The 20198-nt window shown below is 44.3% G+C and overlaps 1 protein-coding gene across 2 annotated transcripts in view; it reads right to left on the reverse strand.

Moving 5' to 3' along the window:
- Positions 1-703: 703 nt before the first annotated feature.
- NUP93 (nucleoporin 93) overlaps positions 704-20198 on the reverse strand; it is a 76302-nt gene continuing 56807 nt past the window's right edge. For both annotated transcript variants that reach the window (XM_077931838.1, XM_028739253.2), the window contains 16 exons: positions 19384-19473; positions 18282-18421; positions 17018-17150; positions 15923-16080; positions 15316-15481; positions 13897-13990; positions 13100-13291; positions 11848-11974; positions 11653-11725; positions 11412-11456; positions 10223-10339; positions 8710-8828; positions 7335-7452; positions 5836-5919; positions 3680-3808; positions 704-935 (listed from right to left, as the gene is read on the reverse strand). In XM_077931838.1, coding sequence (XP_077787964.1) covers positions 825-935; positions 3680-3808; positions 5836-5919; positions 7335-7452; positions 8710-8828; positions 10223-10339; positions 11412-11456; positions 11653-11725; positions 11848-11974; positions 13100-13291; positions 13897-13990; positions 15316-15481; positions 15923-16080; positions 17018-17150; positions 18282-18421; positions 19384-19473 — 1896 coding nt within the window. In that variant the 3' untranslated portion in view covers positions 704-824. The remainder of the gene's footprint in view (positions 936-3679; positions 3809-5835; positions 5920-7334; positions 7453-8709; positions 8829-10222; positions 10340-11411; positions 11457-11652; positions 11726-11847; positions 11975-13099; positions 13292-13896; positions 13991-15315; positions 15482-15922; positions 16081-17017; positions 17151-18281; positions 18422-19383; positions 19474-20198) is intronic.

Here is a 20198-nt window from a genome sequence, read left to right on the forward strand (position 1 = left end):
TTCAAATATCCTGCAGCCAGTGCAGGTAAGAGTTAATTATATGATATAATTTAGGACCAACACATCTCTTGCATCTCATAGCAGTAGAAAATTAAGCTTCATCAATTTCCTAGGAAAAGAGTTGCCAACATGGTGACCATAAGCGCAACAGTACCCTCAAGGTTTTCCCCTGACACCCACAAAATCTAAGATAAACCTTATCTTACTGCCCACCCCCGTTCATGAGGTGGTGAGAATGGTAACCCGTTTCTCCTTGAGAAGGACATAGAACTGAAAGAGAAAACTGACTGACACTTTCCCACTTCCCCTTTCAGAGGCTTGGATTAAATTTGCTAGTTCAAACTTTTACCCAGATCACTTGGGAAAGTGTGTGTGTGTGTACTTTCTCTTTTTCTGTCTCCCAGGGATTGGGCGCAGGGAGGGGGGGTTGATGCAGGGAGAGAAATGGCCAGGGACGTGGTATACCTATGGCACTTGCTTAAAAATCCAAAATGTGCCCATGGACTGAAAAACCATCAATGACCCCTGCCTGAGGAATTAAAATAAAGGACACAGTGCCTGCCTCCATAGATCCTGCTCCTTCATTAAAATGAGCTTCCCCCTTCCCCCACCTCTCGAAACAAAGAAATATTGTAAAAAGCAAAATAAATGAATAAGTGAACATAAATAATGGCAAAAGTAAAGCAAAATGTCAAAACAAATATAAATCAAAAAAAATTTATTGTGGTTGACAAAAGTACATAATACAAAAAGCAAAAAAAACCAACTTAAACTGGGCCACCCACTGAGGGTACCAACAGCATCTGGCAGGTTTCCCAAGGTGCCTAGTTCATGAGGACCTCCATCTGCACCAGCCGTGCGTTGGTGTCTCCTGAGGTTCGGTAGGGGATCATGCCGGCAAAGGTGATCAGCGCCCGAGCTTGAGATCGGAGTTTCTACAAAGCACAGAAACAGAACGCTTTGACTTATATTTTAACTGGAGATGGATGTTGGGTGAGAGACTCTTCTTAGAATGAAAAGGGTGGGTGGACAGATCTAAATTCAAAGTATGTCAACAAAAATGAAGCTGTAGACCACCAAGCAACATGACCATCAGCTTGTGTGGCTGACACTTTCCCTCCCAGAAATAGATTTATGTGTTTAGTGCAACCAGGAGTAATCTGTGGGGGCTAGGTAATATTGAGCTTAGAGGAAGAGCAAAGGTCACAGAGAACAACTGTTGGCAGAGGACCTTCTATGCATATAGAAAGTCTAGGTTCAACCCCCGATATCTTGAGTTAGGTTAGAAAAACATCAAATAAATATGTGTTGGGCTCTGTTTCCATCAGAGTTGAAATATGTCGTTCAAGTGGCCATATGCTTTCAGAAATAGTTCAGAATTCACTGAAGTATTGCCTCACAAAAACTCCTTATCCTCTAACACCCAGCCGGCAGTTATTTTGGAAGGTCTTGCAGTTACTGACTCCTGTTGTGGGGGAGGGACCTCTGGAGCACCCAAGGACTCTTGCTGAGACTGACTAGCTACACACTTTGAGGTTAAAGCCACTTGACTTCAGAGAAATCTTGACTGTGCAAGTGTTGCACTTCCTGATGAAGTACCCAATGCCAGATGGGTTGTGGGATCAGTATCAGCTAATGCAGGCAGTTGATTGGTACTGGCGGCAATATGTCTGACCCTGTGCCCTCTTGATCCCTGTCCCTTTTGGCTTATTAAATCTAACAAGAGGGGGGCTGGCTGGCTGGATCTAGAATGTGGTTAGTGCTTCATTGCATGAGGGAACAGTCCTTACTGCCTTGAAACAGGCGGTGGTGCAGCAGCTCCTTAAAAAAAATCAGCCCTGGACCCCTTGAACTGGAAAGACCAGTTACAAATACACCTTTTTTGAGGGAGTAGGTGGTGGAGAGGGTTGTGGTGAGCTAGCTGTGAGCATTTCTGGATGACACAGATTATTGAGTTTGGAATAATCTGGGTTCAGGCCTGGGACTGAGTTGGCCTTGGTCACCCTGGTGGATAAACTTTACACAGGGGGAGGGTGACCTTGCTCCTGCTTGTGTGTCTGCGGTTTTTCTGTAGAATGAAAATTTGGGGCACTGTATCACTGGTCCTACCTAAGGAACCAGGTCCAGAGAGTAGCATTGGCAGAATTATTTTAGGCCCCTTGGCAGTTATGCTATAGGGTGCCACAGGGCGCTACTCTGTCCCCAGGGCTATTTAATATCTACGTGATGCCTCTGGGAGTTGCCATCAGGCATTTGAGTGCAAGGTGCCATCAGAATGCTGATGACCATCAGCACTATTTCTCTGTAATCTTTGAATCTGAAGACTTTTAAAAAATTTAAACCAAGTGGTATATAAATTTTATGAAATAAAATAATATGTTATGAGCAACTTCTAGACAAATAAGCAGTAGAAGATTATGATGATGCAGCTCTGTTTGGAGACTGAAAATACCATTGCCCTCAAAGGCCTTCGGGGACAGATTGGCACGGCTGGTGTAGCCCCTTTCTTCCCGTCCTTGTTTGTGGAAAACAATTTAGAACTGAATTGCTGTTGCCCTCTCTACCGAGGTTAAAGGAGGCCTGGAGGTGCAGGTGTTCCATTTGTTATAAATTATTTAATCAAAAGCAAGAGCCACCCAAATACCCCGGCTGGTACCTCCCAAATGCCTTCAGTGCCAATTACTTTCCCTTTCCTTTCTCAAGGGGGCATGAGAATGCCCTTTGGCGCCAGTAAAAATCCCAAAGCAAATAAACACGGTTGTTATGACCTGCAATGACACTGAAATGGCTGGATTTGTATTCTCTTAGTACTACCTTTTACGGATTTCCATTTGATTCAAGACTTAACAGGCAGAAATAGTGTCAAGTGTGAATGAGGTGGTGTTTCCAAACTTCGAAACTAGTAGGGTTTGGGCACAATGTGGGCATATGGGACAGGAAAACACCTCCTTTGGGTCCCCATCTCTAAATCAGTTGAAATGGAGTTTCCAAAGAAAGAAAGAAAGGGAGTGAAGTTGTGTGAACATGAAACAATAATCCACTTGCCCAGAGGAGGGGACCTTTCCATGGGCCCAAACCCTGCTGTGCATGGGAGTTTCCAAAGAGAGGACTCTTCCAGTGCTGCCAAAGGTGCAAACTTCAGATGCATTCATGGCATGACCTTTGCCAATTCACTTTTTTGGTCTGCCTCCCCAGTAAAAGGAAAGCAGGCTTATCCTGGCCCCAAAAACAATAAGGTGGGCTTGCCTTTCAAGACAGGCATCTAAGCTCAGGAAGCTTTCTTAGCATTCACATGTGCCAGTGTGGTCCAAGGACAGGATTAGATTTGGAGCAGGGATCTTTTTGTGTGCCTTGCTAGCTGTAATTTCTCAGTTCTCTCTCGGTGAAGCAGTAATGAAAAATAGAATTATTACTGTTATTATAAATGGCATAACTAACACTCTGGGCCTGCAACATTGCCTACCATGATTAGTCTTGTTTTTACCTGCCTACAGCAAGAATGGGGGTCATGTGGCTCTCCAGGTAAATGTTGCTGGACTATGGCTCCTATCGTCCTTGACCATTGGGTCAAGCTGGCTGGGGCTGATGGGAGCCGGAGTCAAACAACATCAGGAGGAGCACAGGTTCTCCATCCCTGACCTACACAGAGTCTTATGGGATTGAGGGAAGAGAAGCTTACCAAATCTCGGTCCTCCATGACACGAGGGGGCCTGGCAGGGGTGGCTGGGCTGGTGCCTTTCAACCTCTTGTACTGGGTAAACAAAATATTCATTGTTGCAAGGAGGACCTCGGACAGATTGTGCCTGATCTGCGAAAACAAGGGAAAATAAAATGCAAAAAGGAATGAAAGACAAGGCAGGGAGCCAAGGGTCAATTTGTGCCCCACAGATAGTCAAACTGGGTATTGAACTTTCTTGATACACCACATTCAACCAACAAGGCTTAAGGCTAGAGAAAACTAGACACACAGGAATATACTTATGTCATTAATGGACAGTTTCCCAGCTTTCCCTTTGCAAATTGCAAAAGATCTGGGACATGCTGGGGTGCAGATGCAGTTTATGTCGGGTACTGGGTAGGTCTATTGCAGCTCACTTCTGCCCTCTGTAGATCCTTTCCAGTTTACACACCAAGGGTGAACAGAACATGCCCTTGTGGCGGCATCCAACACCCTCCTGCAGCTTCATCTTGCATGGGGAGACTGGCAGGGAGGGGCAAGATGTCTTTTAGGGAATCTTATCTATCATCCCTGAACTTTGCATTGGGGAACCCGAGACAAGCTTCTGAGAAATCCTGGTGTTCCCTGGAACACAGTCTGAAGAATAGTTAAGATAAATGATAAACTAAGGAATAAGAATTGTTGAAGCATTCTTGTAAACTAAGAATTGCTGCACAAGTAGATGATAGAAATCAAGTGCTGATACTATAGGGTTCCAGAATTAAACCTTGGATTAAATAAAGTTGGGGTAAAATTGGATGTGTTCATCTTTCTTTTTCTTTTTTAAAAAAGGTCAAGAAGAAAGCACACTTCATTCACTCACTAATCATCAAGGAATGAGAAGCAGGAAATTCATCTTTTCACTGAAGGGTGAGAGTTTTGAGCCGGGATTAGTGTGCTGATCAGGAGCCGAGTCCCACAATGCCAAATTGCTGTGTTGGTTTTTGTGACCAAGCTGCCCAGAAGCAACTGATGAATGATAAGCAGCTTTTGGCTGAAAGCTGACAAAATGGATGACTCAGGAAATCAATATGTTCTGAGGCTAGAAGCCAAAAACAAAACAACCCCTCTCCACTTCCCCTGGCTGCCATTCATCCATCCAGTCTTTTGATTTCCAAGTTCACTTTGCAGCATGAACCAATTACCTTATCGACAAGCCCTCTTTAAGATGTGTTTGAAAGATTGGAGGTAACTTTCGATTCCACCTCTTTAAGCAAGAGGAAGAGATTTGCCACCCACCCCAACCATATTACTATTGACAGAAAGGCATCAGGATGTTATCAGTCCCCTTTAGGCTGTGTTTGGCAGGGGGCTCAACCTGACAACAAAACAAATATTTCCCTTTTTTAAAAAAGAATTCCATAATAAATTGACACAGGAACGAGAATCAATATATGGGGACTGACCAGTTTCCCCAACCCAGTATCATGCTGGGATATCAGATTTTAAACATAAACGCAGAGTGCAAACAGAGATTGTTCACATCTTTGACCCAAAACAAATGCTCCGGCGTGAAAGTAAGTACACAAGTAAGGCAGCTTTTCCCCTTTCTGTCTTTGGTGCTGGGAAATGGGGATCAGCATGCAGAGCATTTCACGGCACTGAAGGGGAAAGGGGGAACCCATTCCCTGCTTGGGGACTCCACAACAGCAAGACCTCCTGCCACTCTGGAACACAGCAATTATGTTTTGGAGGGGAATGATGCCACCTCTCTCAAGGTTGCAGAAGAAGCTAAGTTACAGCATCTCCAGGAGAGTTTTTCCTACTTCCAGTTAAATACATCTGAGCTTCAATTTGGAATCAATGTTTTGGGACCTGCAGCAGCTTCCTGTCAGGTGTGGCAGCACACAAGGAGGATCACAGAGAATGACACAGGCATGGGTGAAGCCACCCCTTACACTCGCTGATCCTCAGTGCCAGGAACTATGCAGCGTCTGTTGGATTGCACACTTGCCCTTGTCAGTGGCACTGGGGGAGCAAGTGCAGGCAGATGCATCCTGAGAATAGGAAAGGGATCCCCCAAGCACAGCATCTGCAGGTCCCCATGGCAGAGGTGCCTGGGTGTGCGCAACTCATGGAAGAAAAGGGGAAGGACCAAACAGCCATGGCTTGCTTACTTCATCACTGAAATTCCTGAAGGCTGCTACTCTTTCCTCCACATATTCTTGACTCAGGGGGACCAGTTTCAGCTGCTCCATGATCTGTAACGAAAGCACAGGAGTAACAATGAACTGTTGTGAAGGGAGATGACAATTTGCAGGCAGTTTGTGTGTGCAATATCTTCTTCTGTGTTCAGTCACTTTTCCTTTCTCTCTCTCTCTCTCTCTCTCTCTCTCTCTCTCTCTCTCTCTCCTTCTGCACTGAGTGCATACAATTTAATTTAAGCTCTGAACCAAACTTCTGTATGTACCCTAGTATATACCTTGTGAGCGCATACTAATTGGCAAGTTTTAGCATATAACAGGATTTTAAACTATGCAAATCTACCACCAGAAATACTGTGCTAAGGACCACTTAGTTGTCCTCTTTATTGGGCCTAAGATCAGGAAAATTCTCTCATTTAAGTTCCTGGTGGTCATCAGAAAAGCAGCATCTTCATAGTGCTTGCACTGTTGCCACATCAATGCATTGTTAATCTTTAAAAGGTGTTCAAGGAAATGCCTGAGGATTCCCCACCTCCCAGGTGGAAGTAGAGAAACTAGCACACTATGGAGAAAGGGGAAGAGATGGAATCCATCTTTTTCTCAGCTAGGAGTTTGTTTCTTATTTTCAATATAGAAAAAGCATTAAAATACGTGTCACCTTCAGTTCCACCTGCTATCTGAAGTTGAACAGACCCAGATCAGCTTTACCTACTTGACTACTGTTTGTGATAACCAGATGGCTTTTTTTTTTTTAAGGATTAAACCAAATTCATGGAAGACCATGTTTTTAAAAGGAGCTAGACATGACAGCCAAAAACAGAATCTCCATATTCCAAGAAAGTATACCTTCGTATATAAAGCACCAGAGATTGTTAGGAGTGGAAAGGACTAGAACCAGGAGCATTCAGATCAGTGCTGACACCTGAGACTGTAGTTCAGAAGGATTTGTAGGCTGTGATGCCTGCTCAGATGCTGGAGAGAGTCCATCCATCCAGGTAGCTCATTGGTTACCTCTGACCTGGTAGCATTTTAGCAACTTTCAGGTCAGGCTTCACAACCGTCAGCCATAAGTACATTTGCCAGCATTGGCTCTATGCTTGTAAGGCATGGATGGGGACTCCAACTCCCACCAGCCCCAGCTGGCATGGCCAATGGTCAGGGCTGATGGGAGATGAAGTCCAGCAACAGATTCCCCACAACCTGCTGTAAGGGCTTGCTCTCTTGCCTGCTTCATGCTCACTGGATTTTCCCAGAGGTCCCAGTCCTGGAGTCCCATGCCCCTTTATTTCTATTACACCAGCTTTCTTGGGCTACATAAGCACAGGACCACAAGAAAAGCAATCAGGAGGCAGTGCCATCTCCACCATGCCTTGTTTGTGAGTGTCCAAGCCTATCTACATGTTCCTTGTTGGGCTCGTCAAACTGCAGATCCCAATAGCTTTATCTTCTCAAACAAAAAACGTGAAACTTACATCGAAGGCCCTGTCAATGTGACCGGCATGATATTCATCAAAGAAGGTGATGAGGTCTAACAGGAGGTAGAATGTGGAGTCAATGGGTTTCTTTGTACTTATTCCCTGTGCTTTATATCTGAAAAAACCAAACCAAAACAAGTCACATTCCATCTGAGAAAAGGCTGCAGTACTATATGTGTGCAACACTTGCTAATTGCAGGCAGCTGAGCTTTCAATAAAGGACATTTCCCCTAGAATGAGTATATTTCGCATTTACATAGTGCTTTAAACTGCTTCCCACATATTCTCTCAGCAATTTTTCCAGCAACCCTGTAAGGACGGTTAATCTTGTTCTCTCCATACTGCAGCCTGGAGGGAGGAACTGAGGTTGAAAGAACAGAGAACTGCCCAGGGGCCAACCAGTGACTTCATGGCTTCAAGCTAACAGGAGGGCCAAGGAGTTCTAGTCTCTCTGCTGCTGGATTCACTCGCCCTAGGCTGGAGCTGTGCCATGCACACACCCTTCTGCACCACCCTTGCTCAGTGAGTTACCTGCTTGGGGACTGCAGACCAACTCACAACCATGGTGAAGAAAACTAGAGTTGCCACCCTACCCAGCTGATTCAAGGGAGGGAGAAACACATGAAGTTACTTTATGCCAGGTCTATCTTGGTACTGACTCTTTCACATCACCTGCTTTCTGACTTTTTTTAAGCTGGAAATGTAGAATTTGCAATCTACTGCATGCAACACATGTGGAAGATAACTTTGGACTGCCGCTGCTCTGAGCTGATGGCAATGGAGTGGGCAAGGGGACAGAGGGGCACAGCAACTCTATGGGGAGCAGGCAGGATCAGAACTTGACAGGGAGCTCCTCCCACCAGAAGGGGTGAAACTTAGCTTAATTTGCATGTCTGTTGGTGAAATAAATGGGAGGAGCCAGGACACGGAAGGAGAACACAGGCTTTCCGCAGCTTGTGTGGGAACCTCCTCCTCTGTCGGTAGGTTCTATGGACTGGCAAAAGCCTTTAATTCATTCATTCATTACAGAACGGAGTTGGAGAATTACTGAATTAAGTTAAGTATAAAGTTGTTCAGATTATATTTCTAGATTCACTCTCCTGTGGACTTTCTCCTCTCCAGTTTTGATAATGGCATAGATTTACAGACACATATAACACATTTACACACACACACACACACACACACACACACACACACACACCTGAGAAACGTGCAGGACTGAATCCTGAAAATGCACAGCAACAAAAAGCAGTGTGGGACACATCCAAGCCATGTGTCTTTTCAACAAACACATCATTAAAGGTATTTCTCGAGCTACAGTGACCATGGTCATGAAACTCAGTTCCCCTCCTGGAGGCTGTTCTCTCACCTCTCAGCAATGGAATGTGCCATATTCTTCAGCCTCTCCTTGTTTGACTGAGGAGCGCTGATCTGAGGGACCACGGGACTCAGCAACTTGTTCATCAACTCAAGCACTTTGTCTGGATTCTAAGGAAAGTGCAAACAGGGAAGAGAAGAACTGCAGAGCCCAGAGACAAGAAGATGCATTTCAAAGATACACAACCAAGGGAGTCCAGGGTAGGGGGCAGGGGGAGACTTTTTTTGGTAAAATGTAGAAACTCCCAAGAAAAACTGAGATCTTCAGCAGTAAAAGCAATGTATGAGAACATGGAAAAAGTCTTAAGAAAGACATTTGGGTTGTTGTAGGGGTGGAACCTGCAGCCCTCCTGTGGTGGAGAGGAAAATGTGTGTGCATGTGCACATGTGTGATAGAAATGGAAGAGAGAAACGAGGGCCCTCTGTCTATTTTGGATTCCAGTCCTCCCTCTGCCCCAATGACAGCATGTGACTCCCAATAGATTAGCCCTGAGGGAATGCAACTTTCATTAGGAAAAAAGGGTTCTTGGCTCCTGATCTAGGGCATTATCCTTTGGAGGGAGTGGAGGAATAGCACAGGTGTAGTAGTACTGCTCTGCTCCCTGAGAGCCTCCACTTTCACTAAAAAATAAACAAACAAATGTAGTTTCTTGTCCTTTTCTCATCCTAGGTCTGGTGAAGTCTCAGAAAACAGAGCAGCAGCTGAGTGGGAATTTCAGTGGCTGGGGCTTCAGTGCCCTTGTCCCTCTCATCTCAAGCAAAACCAAAAATAATTATGCCAAAACAGCATAGGAAAAATCTGAGAAATTACCCAGATGTGTTCAACCTGCACAACTGATACAGATCACAAACTCCAGCTCATGTTTGCACAGCATCTGGATTGTGCAAAATTTTGTTTTATTTTTAGCACACAGTTGAGGCTGGAGTCCAAAGAGCTGCTTTGGCTCACCCGAGGGACTTCTACTAACCCAGTGGCACTTTTGACCTTCTTTCCATTGAGCAGCTAATCCAGCTTCAAAGGCAGTTTGGCATATGAAATTGGGAGGGGTGCCAATGTTGGAGGAAAAACAGATCTAAATAAAACCCCTTTGAGCTGACTCTGTTCCAATAATTTTCCTGTAGTGCTGATAACTGTTGTGTGTTGCTCTGCTATTTTTCAATCTGACATGGCTAAACTGCTAATTAGTTGATAACTTACACATTGCCATTACTAACCAGATATTACTATCTGGTGGTCCAATCCTGTGAAAATTTCTACAAAGATTAACTATTCAGAGTGGTGCACAGAAGGAATCCTGAAAGGCCAGATAAAACAAAGGCCAGAAACATACAGGACCAGATAACTAAAGGAAAAAAATAAGCATACTTTGATTCAGAGGCTGCAGCTGGCCCTAGTGTTGTAAATTCAGGTCACATTTCCAGAGTCCACAATGCCTCCTAGCTAATCCCTACTGATCTAAAAATTAAACGAGCTTCTTGGCCAGCAGTGATGAAAACCTGCTTACCTTGGCAAGGTCATAAAGTTTGGCAGCTTCTTCAAAGAGACCTTTACTTTCTGCCACTGAAGCAACTTTATTAATAAGTGGTTTGGTGTCTCTAGTAAACTTATCAATCACTCCAGGCTGATGAAAGAATACAAATAAAGAAGGGAGATAAAATACTTGGACAACAGAAAGACTATAAACTTTTAGATGAGTCTTATCAAGTGGCAACAACATTTTTGTATGCAAGATTATGGCTAATTTTATTTGTAAATTATCTCTGGGAAAATATAGAGATTCCTTCCTCACCCCTTGCCTTCCATGCTCCCCCCCCCTTTTATTCTTATTTATGGATTTTAAAGGTACATATAAATACACAATTTTGTGCCTAGATTCAGATTGTAATCTAAATCTGTTAACAATCTTGTGGCAGCGAGTTTCTTAGTATCAGAAAGCAAATGCCATTGCCTTTCCTCCCTTTCTGATTCTAAAATCACTCTTTGGTCTCTGTCTGCTGGGGCTACAGGGCAAGGTGGAATTATGGGCATTGCAGGGACAGAATATGTTGGCACTATTTGATTTAAGTTACCGTCAGGCCCTTTGAGTAAGTCTCTAGGGTTAGGAGAACCATAGCTGGAAATCATAATATACACATACATACATCTACCTACCTCACATTTTTCCCTGGTGGGATATCAGAAGAATGAGGAGGAAGGGGCTTTCTCTTGATCTGCCCCTTCATACTAGTTTTCTTTGGCCTTCACTAATAGGAGGTGGAGGGGTTTGATGAGGAATCTGAAAAGGCTGAAGGAACACACCTGTCCTTTTTCTGGGTTTAGTTCCCTAACCTGTGCTAATTGTTTCTTTCTATCATCCTGTAATGCTGAGCTGTCTGAATAATCTCCTGCGTGTTTATTTGAGGCACAAGAAGCTGCTTATTTGGGTGGCTAAAGACCAGCACAGACTGTAGGCCTTGGAAAGTTTGGGAATTATGACACCCACTGTAACTGCTGTTGAGGTTAACCGGGACAGATTTGAAACTGTAGTTTAGAACCTGGGTTAAGAAGAACCCTGGTTTACCATAACTGTGTTTAAGTTTGAGAAATTAATTTCAATACTCAAAAACCAACAGGGAACCTGCAAAAACAATAATTACAGCCAGCAATCAAATAGTAGTGGGGGTGGGGTGGTGAAACATTATATATGAACTTACTTTTCTACTGCCATCATTCTCCAGCTTTCCAAGAATCATATCAAACTACCCATGAAAAGGAAAAACAAAATAAAGTTAGGAGGGTGTGCTAACACTCTGAGGGATGACTGCAATATTGTGATTTAAGGATTTAACACCCCTGGTGATGGGGTTCCACTGCTGCACTGGAAGCTCCTTTTGAAGAAGGGTGATTTCCACCCTAAACTAAGGAAGGAAAAGGTGCAACTGGAACCTGGCATACCTCTCTGCTCTCAATCACTAGTTCGCTCACACAGCGCAAGAACATGTTGTCCCCTTGGCTGTCCTTCTCATTCCTGCAAAAGAAGAGCAGAAAGGAAGAAAAGCACTGCAGTTTGACTGCTTCCTGCTTTGCTTTTAACACAGCAGCTGTTAAAAAAAACACCCCAGCCTTCCATTTGCTGCTACAGGAGCCCACCTGAGAAAGTAGAAGTACTGCAGGGCTTCTCGAGGGTCAGTGGACTCAAACTTGCGGGTGTAGAGCATCAGCAGGCGGACAAAATTCAAGCGTCTGATGGCCGGAGGGTCACCTGCCTCATGGCTTACTGAAAAGTTAAGGGACAGGAAGATGAATCTCTCTTTTCCCCCAACCAAGGCAGCATTCATATGAAAGATGTTCAGGATGTCTGCAGGGATTAACCACAGACAAGCACTTTGAATAAAGGAACTTTATCAAAGGGCTGGACCACCAAGGGCAAGAATTGTAGAGCTGGAAAATGTTCTGAAGAGGACAACCAAAAATCACTGCAGGGTTGGAATGATAAGGTAAAGGATAAAAGTGAAGGACCCCTGGACGGTTGAGTCCAGTCAAACTTGACTATGGGGTGCAGCGCTCATCTAGCTTCAGGTCCAAGGAGCCAATGTTTGTTCACAGATAGCTTTCCGGGTCATGTGGCCAGCATGACTAAATGGCTTCCGGTGCAACGGGACACTGTGAGAAGTGCCATACAGCACGGAAACACCGTTTACCTTTACCTTGGAACAATACTCCTATGAGGAAAGGTTGCTGTATTTGGTGGGTTTGGGCATAGAAAAATGGTGAGGAGGGGCTGGGTAGGGGACATGATAGTGGAGTATAACATCATAAAGGGTGTAGAGAAAGTGGACAGATGATCCAATAAAGCTGAATATTGGAAGACTCGTAACAGGTAAAAGGAAGCATTTCTTCACCCAGAGCATTTGGAAATTGCTGCCATAAGATGTAGTGATGGCCAGCAACCTGGACAGTTTTAACAAGGGATTAGATAAATGCATGTAGAATAAAGCTACCAATGGCTAGTAGTCATGACTGCTGTGTTCTAATGCCAGTGTCAAAGGCAGTAAATGCCTCTGAATAATGGCTGCTGGGGATAACGTGTGGAAACTGCTGTTGCGCACATATCCTGATTGTAGGTTTCCCTGAAGCATTTATCTGGTTGGTCACTGAGAGAACTGAGCTATGTCTCTTCTCTAACCAGGTTAGGTCCAAAAGATCTTCATTTCATTGATCTGGGCACATCTCATTTGCAATCAAGCAATTAATCCATTTTTTAAAAGCTAACACTTTTTTTTTTTTTTTTTTTACAAATTTCTGTCCTATTTCAGTCTTCTGCTCTGATGGTTTCTTTTATATTCTGTGCAGGATACAAATGAGACGGGGAAAGGACAGGATAAACACAATCCATACTCACAAAGCTGTGCGCTCTGCCCAGAAGATTTCAGGAGCAGCTTTAGTTCAAAAAGGACCAAGGCAACATGAACGGCATGGCAGCGCAGGCGCTCTGTGCGGAAGAGGAAAGCAATGGCAGCTTCAAACTGGGCCGTCAGAAACAACACTTGGAAGTAGAGAAATGGCTGCTGGTTCACTGCAAAATGCGACTCTCCTGAAGAAAGACACAAGAATGAAGGGTTAGGTATTTTCACAGATAGCGTGGATGGTGCCTGACACAGCACACTGGCGTGCTTTAATCAGGGGAAGCTGAAGGAAACTAGTCACAAAATCAAACATTGTTTGCATTGCACCAAATCGACCTATGATTATTTAGAGAAAAGTTAAAATAAAAAGTAAAGAAGCAGAGGAAGCAATATTATCTATTGCTTAACCTCCCCCCCATCTGAAAATGTTCAAGGTGGTTGACCATTTATAAATTATAAACATTTATTAAAACAATACTAGTAATGTCAGATTCACATGCCAGTAATTCAAATCATGAATTACCAATTTCTCAGGCACCCTTAACTATTTAAGTTGGCTTGTCCACCTTTTAAATGGTTATAACTCAATGTTTCTCAAACTTGGGCCTCCAGCTGTTGGTTGGACTACATCTCCCATCATCCCTAGCCAGCAGGACCAGTGGTCAGGGATGATGGGAGTTCTAACTCAAGGTCTCGACTTGTTACACTGCCTTTATTTTACAAAAACTACCAGGTGTGCATACATATACAGAACTCCAAATATCACTCACTCACACTCTCTGGGTTAACTTACCATAATCTTCAAGCAATTGCTTCTGGAACTGAGACAATGTCAGCCTGTCTTGGGGAGAGTTGGAGCCATCATCATCAAAGCACACCTGGTTCAACTACACACAAGAGGGAGAAAGTGATGCTAAGGTTTTCCTTGCATGCAACAAAAAGCTTCTCTTCAAAAGTCAAATAAGTGAAAAGCAAACAAAAGTTGCCACCAATCAAAATAAAATCAGGTAAACCATCTATGTGAACAAAATGTGCTCTTATAAATGGGCAAGTGATCCTGAATCTGAGAGGCACAGCCACACATTCCACCTCATCCATGGGTTTCCAAGATAGCTTTGGGCAAGTGACTTCTCTCTCAGCCTCAGTTTTCCACATCCTAACAAGACGACTAGACAGGCCAGCCTTTTTTAGGCTTCTGCTGAGACAACAGTGTGTTAAGCAGGGATGGGGAACCTGTGGCCATCCAAATGTTGCTGGACTACAATTCCCATAACCCCTGATTATTGGCCATGCTGGCTAAGGCTGATGGGAGTTGGGAGTCCAATATCATCTTGGAGTGGGGAGGGGGGCATAGATTCCCCATCCCTGCTATACAGGGAAACACTCCCAATAATCCTCTGTCCACATTTGTGATATGACTCTGCCTTTGCCTGATGAGACCCTAATTTGAAAGGTCCTGTGCTTCCTCCCTGAGTCTCATGTCCAGCTGGAACAAGACACTTGGTCTGATGTTGAAAGCCATTATTTTGAAAATGACAATGGAACCACTATTTTGCCCAGGAAGATTGTGTTAATACCTTACAGATCATATCTGGAAATACTTTAGCCCGGGACTGGATCTTCACCAGTTCTTTTATTTATAGATCTGCTTGTATCCTGATTCTTCCAGCGTAAATCAGACCCTCTGAACACCTAATACAGGCATAGTCAAACTTGGCCCTCTAGATGTTTTGAGACTACAACTCCCATCATCCCTGACCACTGGTCCTGTTAGCTAGGGATGATGGGAGTTGTAGTCCCAAAACACCTGGAGGGCCAAGTTTGCCTATGCCTGACCTAATATAACACATCTAAGTGGAAAGTAAAATCTAACACAAATTATCAACAAATAAACTTCAGCAGAAGGAAAGAAAAACCCTCAAAGTGAACAAAAAATATCAAAATTCGGAAAGAAGCACATCAGAAGTCAGAAAAAGCACACCTAAACAAGGTTGTTTTGACCTGCTGCCCAAATGCACAGAGTGAAGAAGACTCCCCTGGAGACCTGGCAACACAGCAGGCCACAGTTCTCATAATCCTTTGCAACTCGCTGGTGGGAGCTGGGATACATAAGAGGGTATTCTCCAGAGGAAGGCAGTGTTCAAATGAGGGGGGAATTGGAAGTACAGTGAGCAGTGCTATCTCTAAAACTTTGAAGGGAAGCCACCGTTACCTTTAGCCAAAGATAATCTTCTGTTTTATCAGCAACTTCACTGTGGTTATCGGCAATGTCGCAGCGTCCTATGATACAGTAAACCGCTCTTTTGTAAGGGTCGGTGTTGTTTCTCAGGGCTCGTCTGTAGTGGAGGCGAACTTTGTTCTCGGTGGCAGGAGACAATCTACAATAAAAGAAAGACAAGTTATTAAATGGAGCTGTGGCCCAGCTTACAGCCCACAATAAGACAGGCCCCTCCTACCAGTGCGCCAGTTGATCGACCCACACTGGCCCTGCGTGTGTTGCTCACAACATCCAACACTGTGTACATGCAGCAAGCAATGGTGTAAGGAGCCCAGCAAAGCAACAAAAGCATCAGCTTTGTATCCACGAACTTAAAAGCACTGAACTTGCCACATGCAACTAAAAATGGGCAATGTTAACATCAGCCTTTCCAGCTGAGAAGACATGTGTCAATTCATAAGGGTTTACTAGTTCAAGCAAAAACCTTAGGAGGATGGATTGATAAGCTCCCAGCTCCCTTGCAATTCTATGATGAACTTCAAAGTAGACTCCCTGACCCATTCCACACACTTTCTTGGCCTCTTTTGAGACATCCCAGTACCTTCTATCTTTGCTGTGCATGTATTCCTGGAACCAACTTTTAAATTCTCCCAACTGGTGCTGAGCTCGATTCACCACTTGCAAGGCTGCCATTAAGTCGCCACATCGCATGCAGTAGTAAATTATTGCCCAAACAGGGTGACCTTCTACTTCTCCATCCTAAAGAAAACAGACAAATGGTAAAAACAGAGAGGAAACCTTTCTTGATGTTGTGATTATGGTCCAGTTCCCACAGGTGAGAAACCTATGTTTGGGGTGTCCTGCTTCAGGCTGCAGGTAATGACTGAACGCTCCTCCACACAAAACAATCCCCTGTGCATGGAGAACTGGGTAGCCTTGCTTCATTCCTAACATGCTAGATTTCTACATGCAAGATTTTTCTTTGTACATTCATGGAAGCATCTTTAATTTAACTGAGCCGACCAGGAATGGCAGCAAGGGAGGGAATTTTAGCAGATTTCAGGCCCATCTGTACACAAACTGTAGATGACATGGTGCCCTCCAGATGTTCTGGGGCAACCCAGTCAGATGGGTGGGGAACAAATAATAAAATAAAATAAAATAAAAATTTATTATTATTATTATTATTATTATTATTATTATTATTATTATTATTATTATTATTTCAGCTAGCAATGTCAATAGTGAGGGATGAGGGAATTTGGAATCCAAAATACCTGGAGGAAACCATGATAGCTACCTTTGCACATATACACATACCCGACACACAATCTGTTCTGGAGGGCTGGGGGATGCTGTGGAACAGTCTGGAAGGTGGCTAAGGGAGCTGCAGAAGGAAGCAGTGAAAACTGCCTCTCCCACTCACTGAAACTTCTGCTAGATTCAGATATCCTTGCTGTTCACAGGAGAACACCACTGAATACAACCCATCATATTTTCTTTTTTTAAAGATTAGACTACCCACAGCCCTTCCCCATAAGCAACTACAAAGAGTTACCTTTCTCATGCTCTGTTCTTGGCATACATGACAACCCCCCATCCAACCCCCAAATTTATGCATGGGTTAAGAGATCCAGAATGATCTGAATGGGTGAATACAGTCGTGGCAGAACACCTTGGCTGTGCAGATACCTACCTGGAGTCCTGGGACAGACACTGGGAGTTTGATGTTCAGGAAACTGCGGACTAGCTGGTAGGTTCCAGGTACCCCTCCCAGTTGGGCTTGGTGCAAGTTTCCAAAGACTGTCACTAACGTGTAGTTCTTGTAACTGCAAGGAACCATCCATTTCTGAGTCATAATACGTCTCACACAGTTGCATGTTTACTTAACATAGTTTTAAAGAAGTATTTAAATATATGCTTACATTTTTCACCTTAATGAGCTATGCCAGGTGGATTCCACTCAGATTTATGGTGAGTATACAAACCACAGGAATAGCATTTGAGAGGGGATTGTGCTGCACAACTTGGATGTCCCCAACCTGTTCCTTTAAGACTGTTCTCTCTCCCTAGCCCTCCATTTTCTGCAAATGAAACAGTCATGTCCCAGAGTTCGAATAATGTTGCTCTTCTCACCAGGATGGCTTATTTCCAGTTTATGGCCATCTTGAGTGTTTCCCATCTCTGTCCTGGGACTGCATTGGGATCGCCTGGTTAATCCCGATGGTTAAACTCCTAAAAGCAGGCTGTTGTTACATAGTCCTGTGACCCTAATCACACTAGCCCATCAATGAGATTATTCCATATTTGAGGTTTCCAGAAGCCTTTTTATAAGCAGCTAAAATAGGCTAGCTACAATTGGATTGAACTGTTTCTTTTGTTTCAATGTTCTGTTCTGAAAAGTATGTCACACCCTGGTCTTGGGGAATAGAGAGGTACATGAGGTGCTATCCCCTGCTCCCCGCTGTGGTTATTTCTTTGGGGCCTCCAGAGGTCACTCCTCTCTGGAGTCAGAGAGTGACAAAGGGGTGTGGTGACAGCTTCATGAGTGCATTGAGCACGGCTATAGTTTACCCAGCCTGGCTGCCGGGGGAAGGACATGAGTGAAAGGTTCATCCCTTTCACCCATTAAAGGGAACCCAGTTCCAGTCAGCCTCCTTGCATGCTGGAAGATTCCACCACCCACCCACCCAGGATCAGATATTGCAACCATGTTCCATTGTTCCAAGTCTGCTTTCTTTGGTACTGAGGTGGCAACGCTTTTAGAGGACACTTGGGTATGAAAGCACAACATGTGAAGGACAGATCAGAAAAAACAGTTACATGTATACATCTTCCTTGCATTGCATTTTCAGTTAATATATGAATGGGTGGTAGATCTTTCGGAAGCACTATTACATCCATAGGCATCTGTAACAACAAATGAAAGCTCCTGAGTTCTAACTATTTTGCTGCACTACCTTTGCTCGAGGTACTGGAGGGCCTGCTTGACAAACTCCATCTGCACTTCCATGCTTGTCCGGACCTTCAGCGCATCACTTGCAGGAACCAGCAAAACATCAGTCATTTGCTTCACCATAGCCCACAAGTCAGAAATGTTCTGCAAAACAAACAAACAGGTCAAATGACTAGAAGAAGCTGCCACTAAAAGAAGCTGCATCCTTATCTTCATGAGAATGGCATTAAAAATGGGCAGGGTACGTGGTAACGGTTCACAAGAACACTTCAGTGTTGCTGACAGTACTAACTATCCTCACTTTTCTAAGATAGTAATTTTCAATGTTTTCACTCTTCTGAGGACATATTGCTTTATTGTTGCTATGTCTGTACATATGATGCTAGTGGTAGTGTTGTGACCCACCTTACATCAGGCCACAACCTGGTAGTGGGCCCTAACCCGTGAGTTGAAGACCAATGCCCCAAGGCTACAACTGTATTATAAAGGCTTTAAAGCAGCTGAAATTAAGTTGTACTCTTATGGCCCATACCCCAGGGAATTTTCTCTCTTTATCTCTCTATTTTTTGCTGGAAAAGATTTCCCAAACACTGGGGAAATCTAATGTGGGATGGACATGCAGCTTCCAGAAAGCCAAGTATTATATGTAGTGTCCATCGTCTCATAAGTTACAGTGTGATTAGTAGACTATATGACACTAGAGTCTGTTCAGTGTCCCCCAAAACAAGGGATGGAGTTCAATGTTGTGCTGACATGATCATTCCATCAGTGCAAGCATTTCTGCTTGCCTGGATGAATGATCTCCCCCACCCCTTGTGTTGTTCTGGAGGTTCTCCTGAACCTCCAGAGAAGATTTTTGGAAGAGGCATGGTGGTGAGCACTGTGGTGCTGGGGCAGTCCTTTGCTGGCTTCGGCTAGTATACCAGGTTACTTGAATTTGGACCAAGATGCCTACTGCCACCAACCACTGCTGTATGCAAAAATGCCTGTATGCAGCAATCTATGGGCATATGGAAGAAGCAGCCATTGTTTCCTCCGTCAGCAGGCTGCTCAGTTCAGTTGAGCACAAGCAGAGCATCTCCTTATGCTCACTTCACAGGCAGTACCTTATCATCCAACTCTGCTACAGAAGCACAAAGGTCGACCAAGTTGGGTTGCAGGTATCCATTCACAATCTTCTCGTTATAAACATATATCTGAAAACAAACAGAGTAATCAGCTTCCTAGCACAAGTACCCCTCCCCCCAGTGCTTTCTCCCTCCAACCCTTTCCCTCCCTGCTAACCACAGAAGAATCTGAAACAAGCCTCCAGATCACATGGTCTTGGGGGAGTGCTCCTGCCAGCAAGTGCCCCCGTTTCATTGCCTCGCAGCAATGGTGCATCAGGGGATACAGAGGAATACGAAATGTTCTGCCACATTTATTCTAAAGCCCCAGGCAGGCCTCAGGGTTGGGAGCAAGGCAGGATTTCTCACTGTTCCACATGGCATATCTCTAAGGACAACATAGGAGGATCATATGCTGGCAGGTATGTCTGGGATTTTTAAGTACAAGCTCACATGGTGACACAATGGCCATATCTGCATAAGTCCAGGTTGCTGACTCAGTGTGGTTCATGTGGAACAAGCCTTGTGCTGCTACATGATGCTCGATTGCTACCACTACACTCCTCATGTGTGGAAGAATGCAAGGGCTGTAGCTCAGTGGCAGAGCGCTTGCCTTGCATGCAGAAGTTCCCAGGTTCAATCCCTGGCACCTTCAGGGACGGCTGAAGAAAGTCTGAAGCCCTGGAGGGCCACTGCCAGTCAGTGGAGACAACACTGAGCTTCATGGACAGGTGTCTGATTCTGTTTCCTATAATTCTGTTTCTTATGTCCTGTACTTTCTGGTATACCAATGTGTTGCAGCAGTCAGTATGTCT

The sequence above is a fragment of the Podarcis muralis genome, chromosome 7 (assembly GCF_964188315.1).
Source record: "Podarcis muralis chromosome 7, rPodMur119.hap1.1, whole genome shotgun sequence".
In the NCBI taxonomy this organism is placed as follows: domain Eukaryota; kingdom Metazoa; phylum Chordata; class Lepidosauria; order Squamata; family Lacertidae; genus Podarcis; species Podarcis muralis.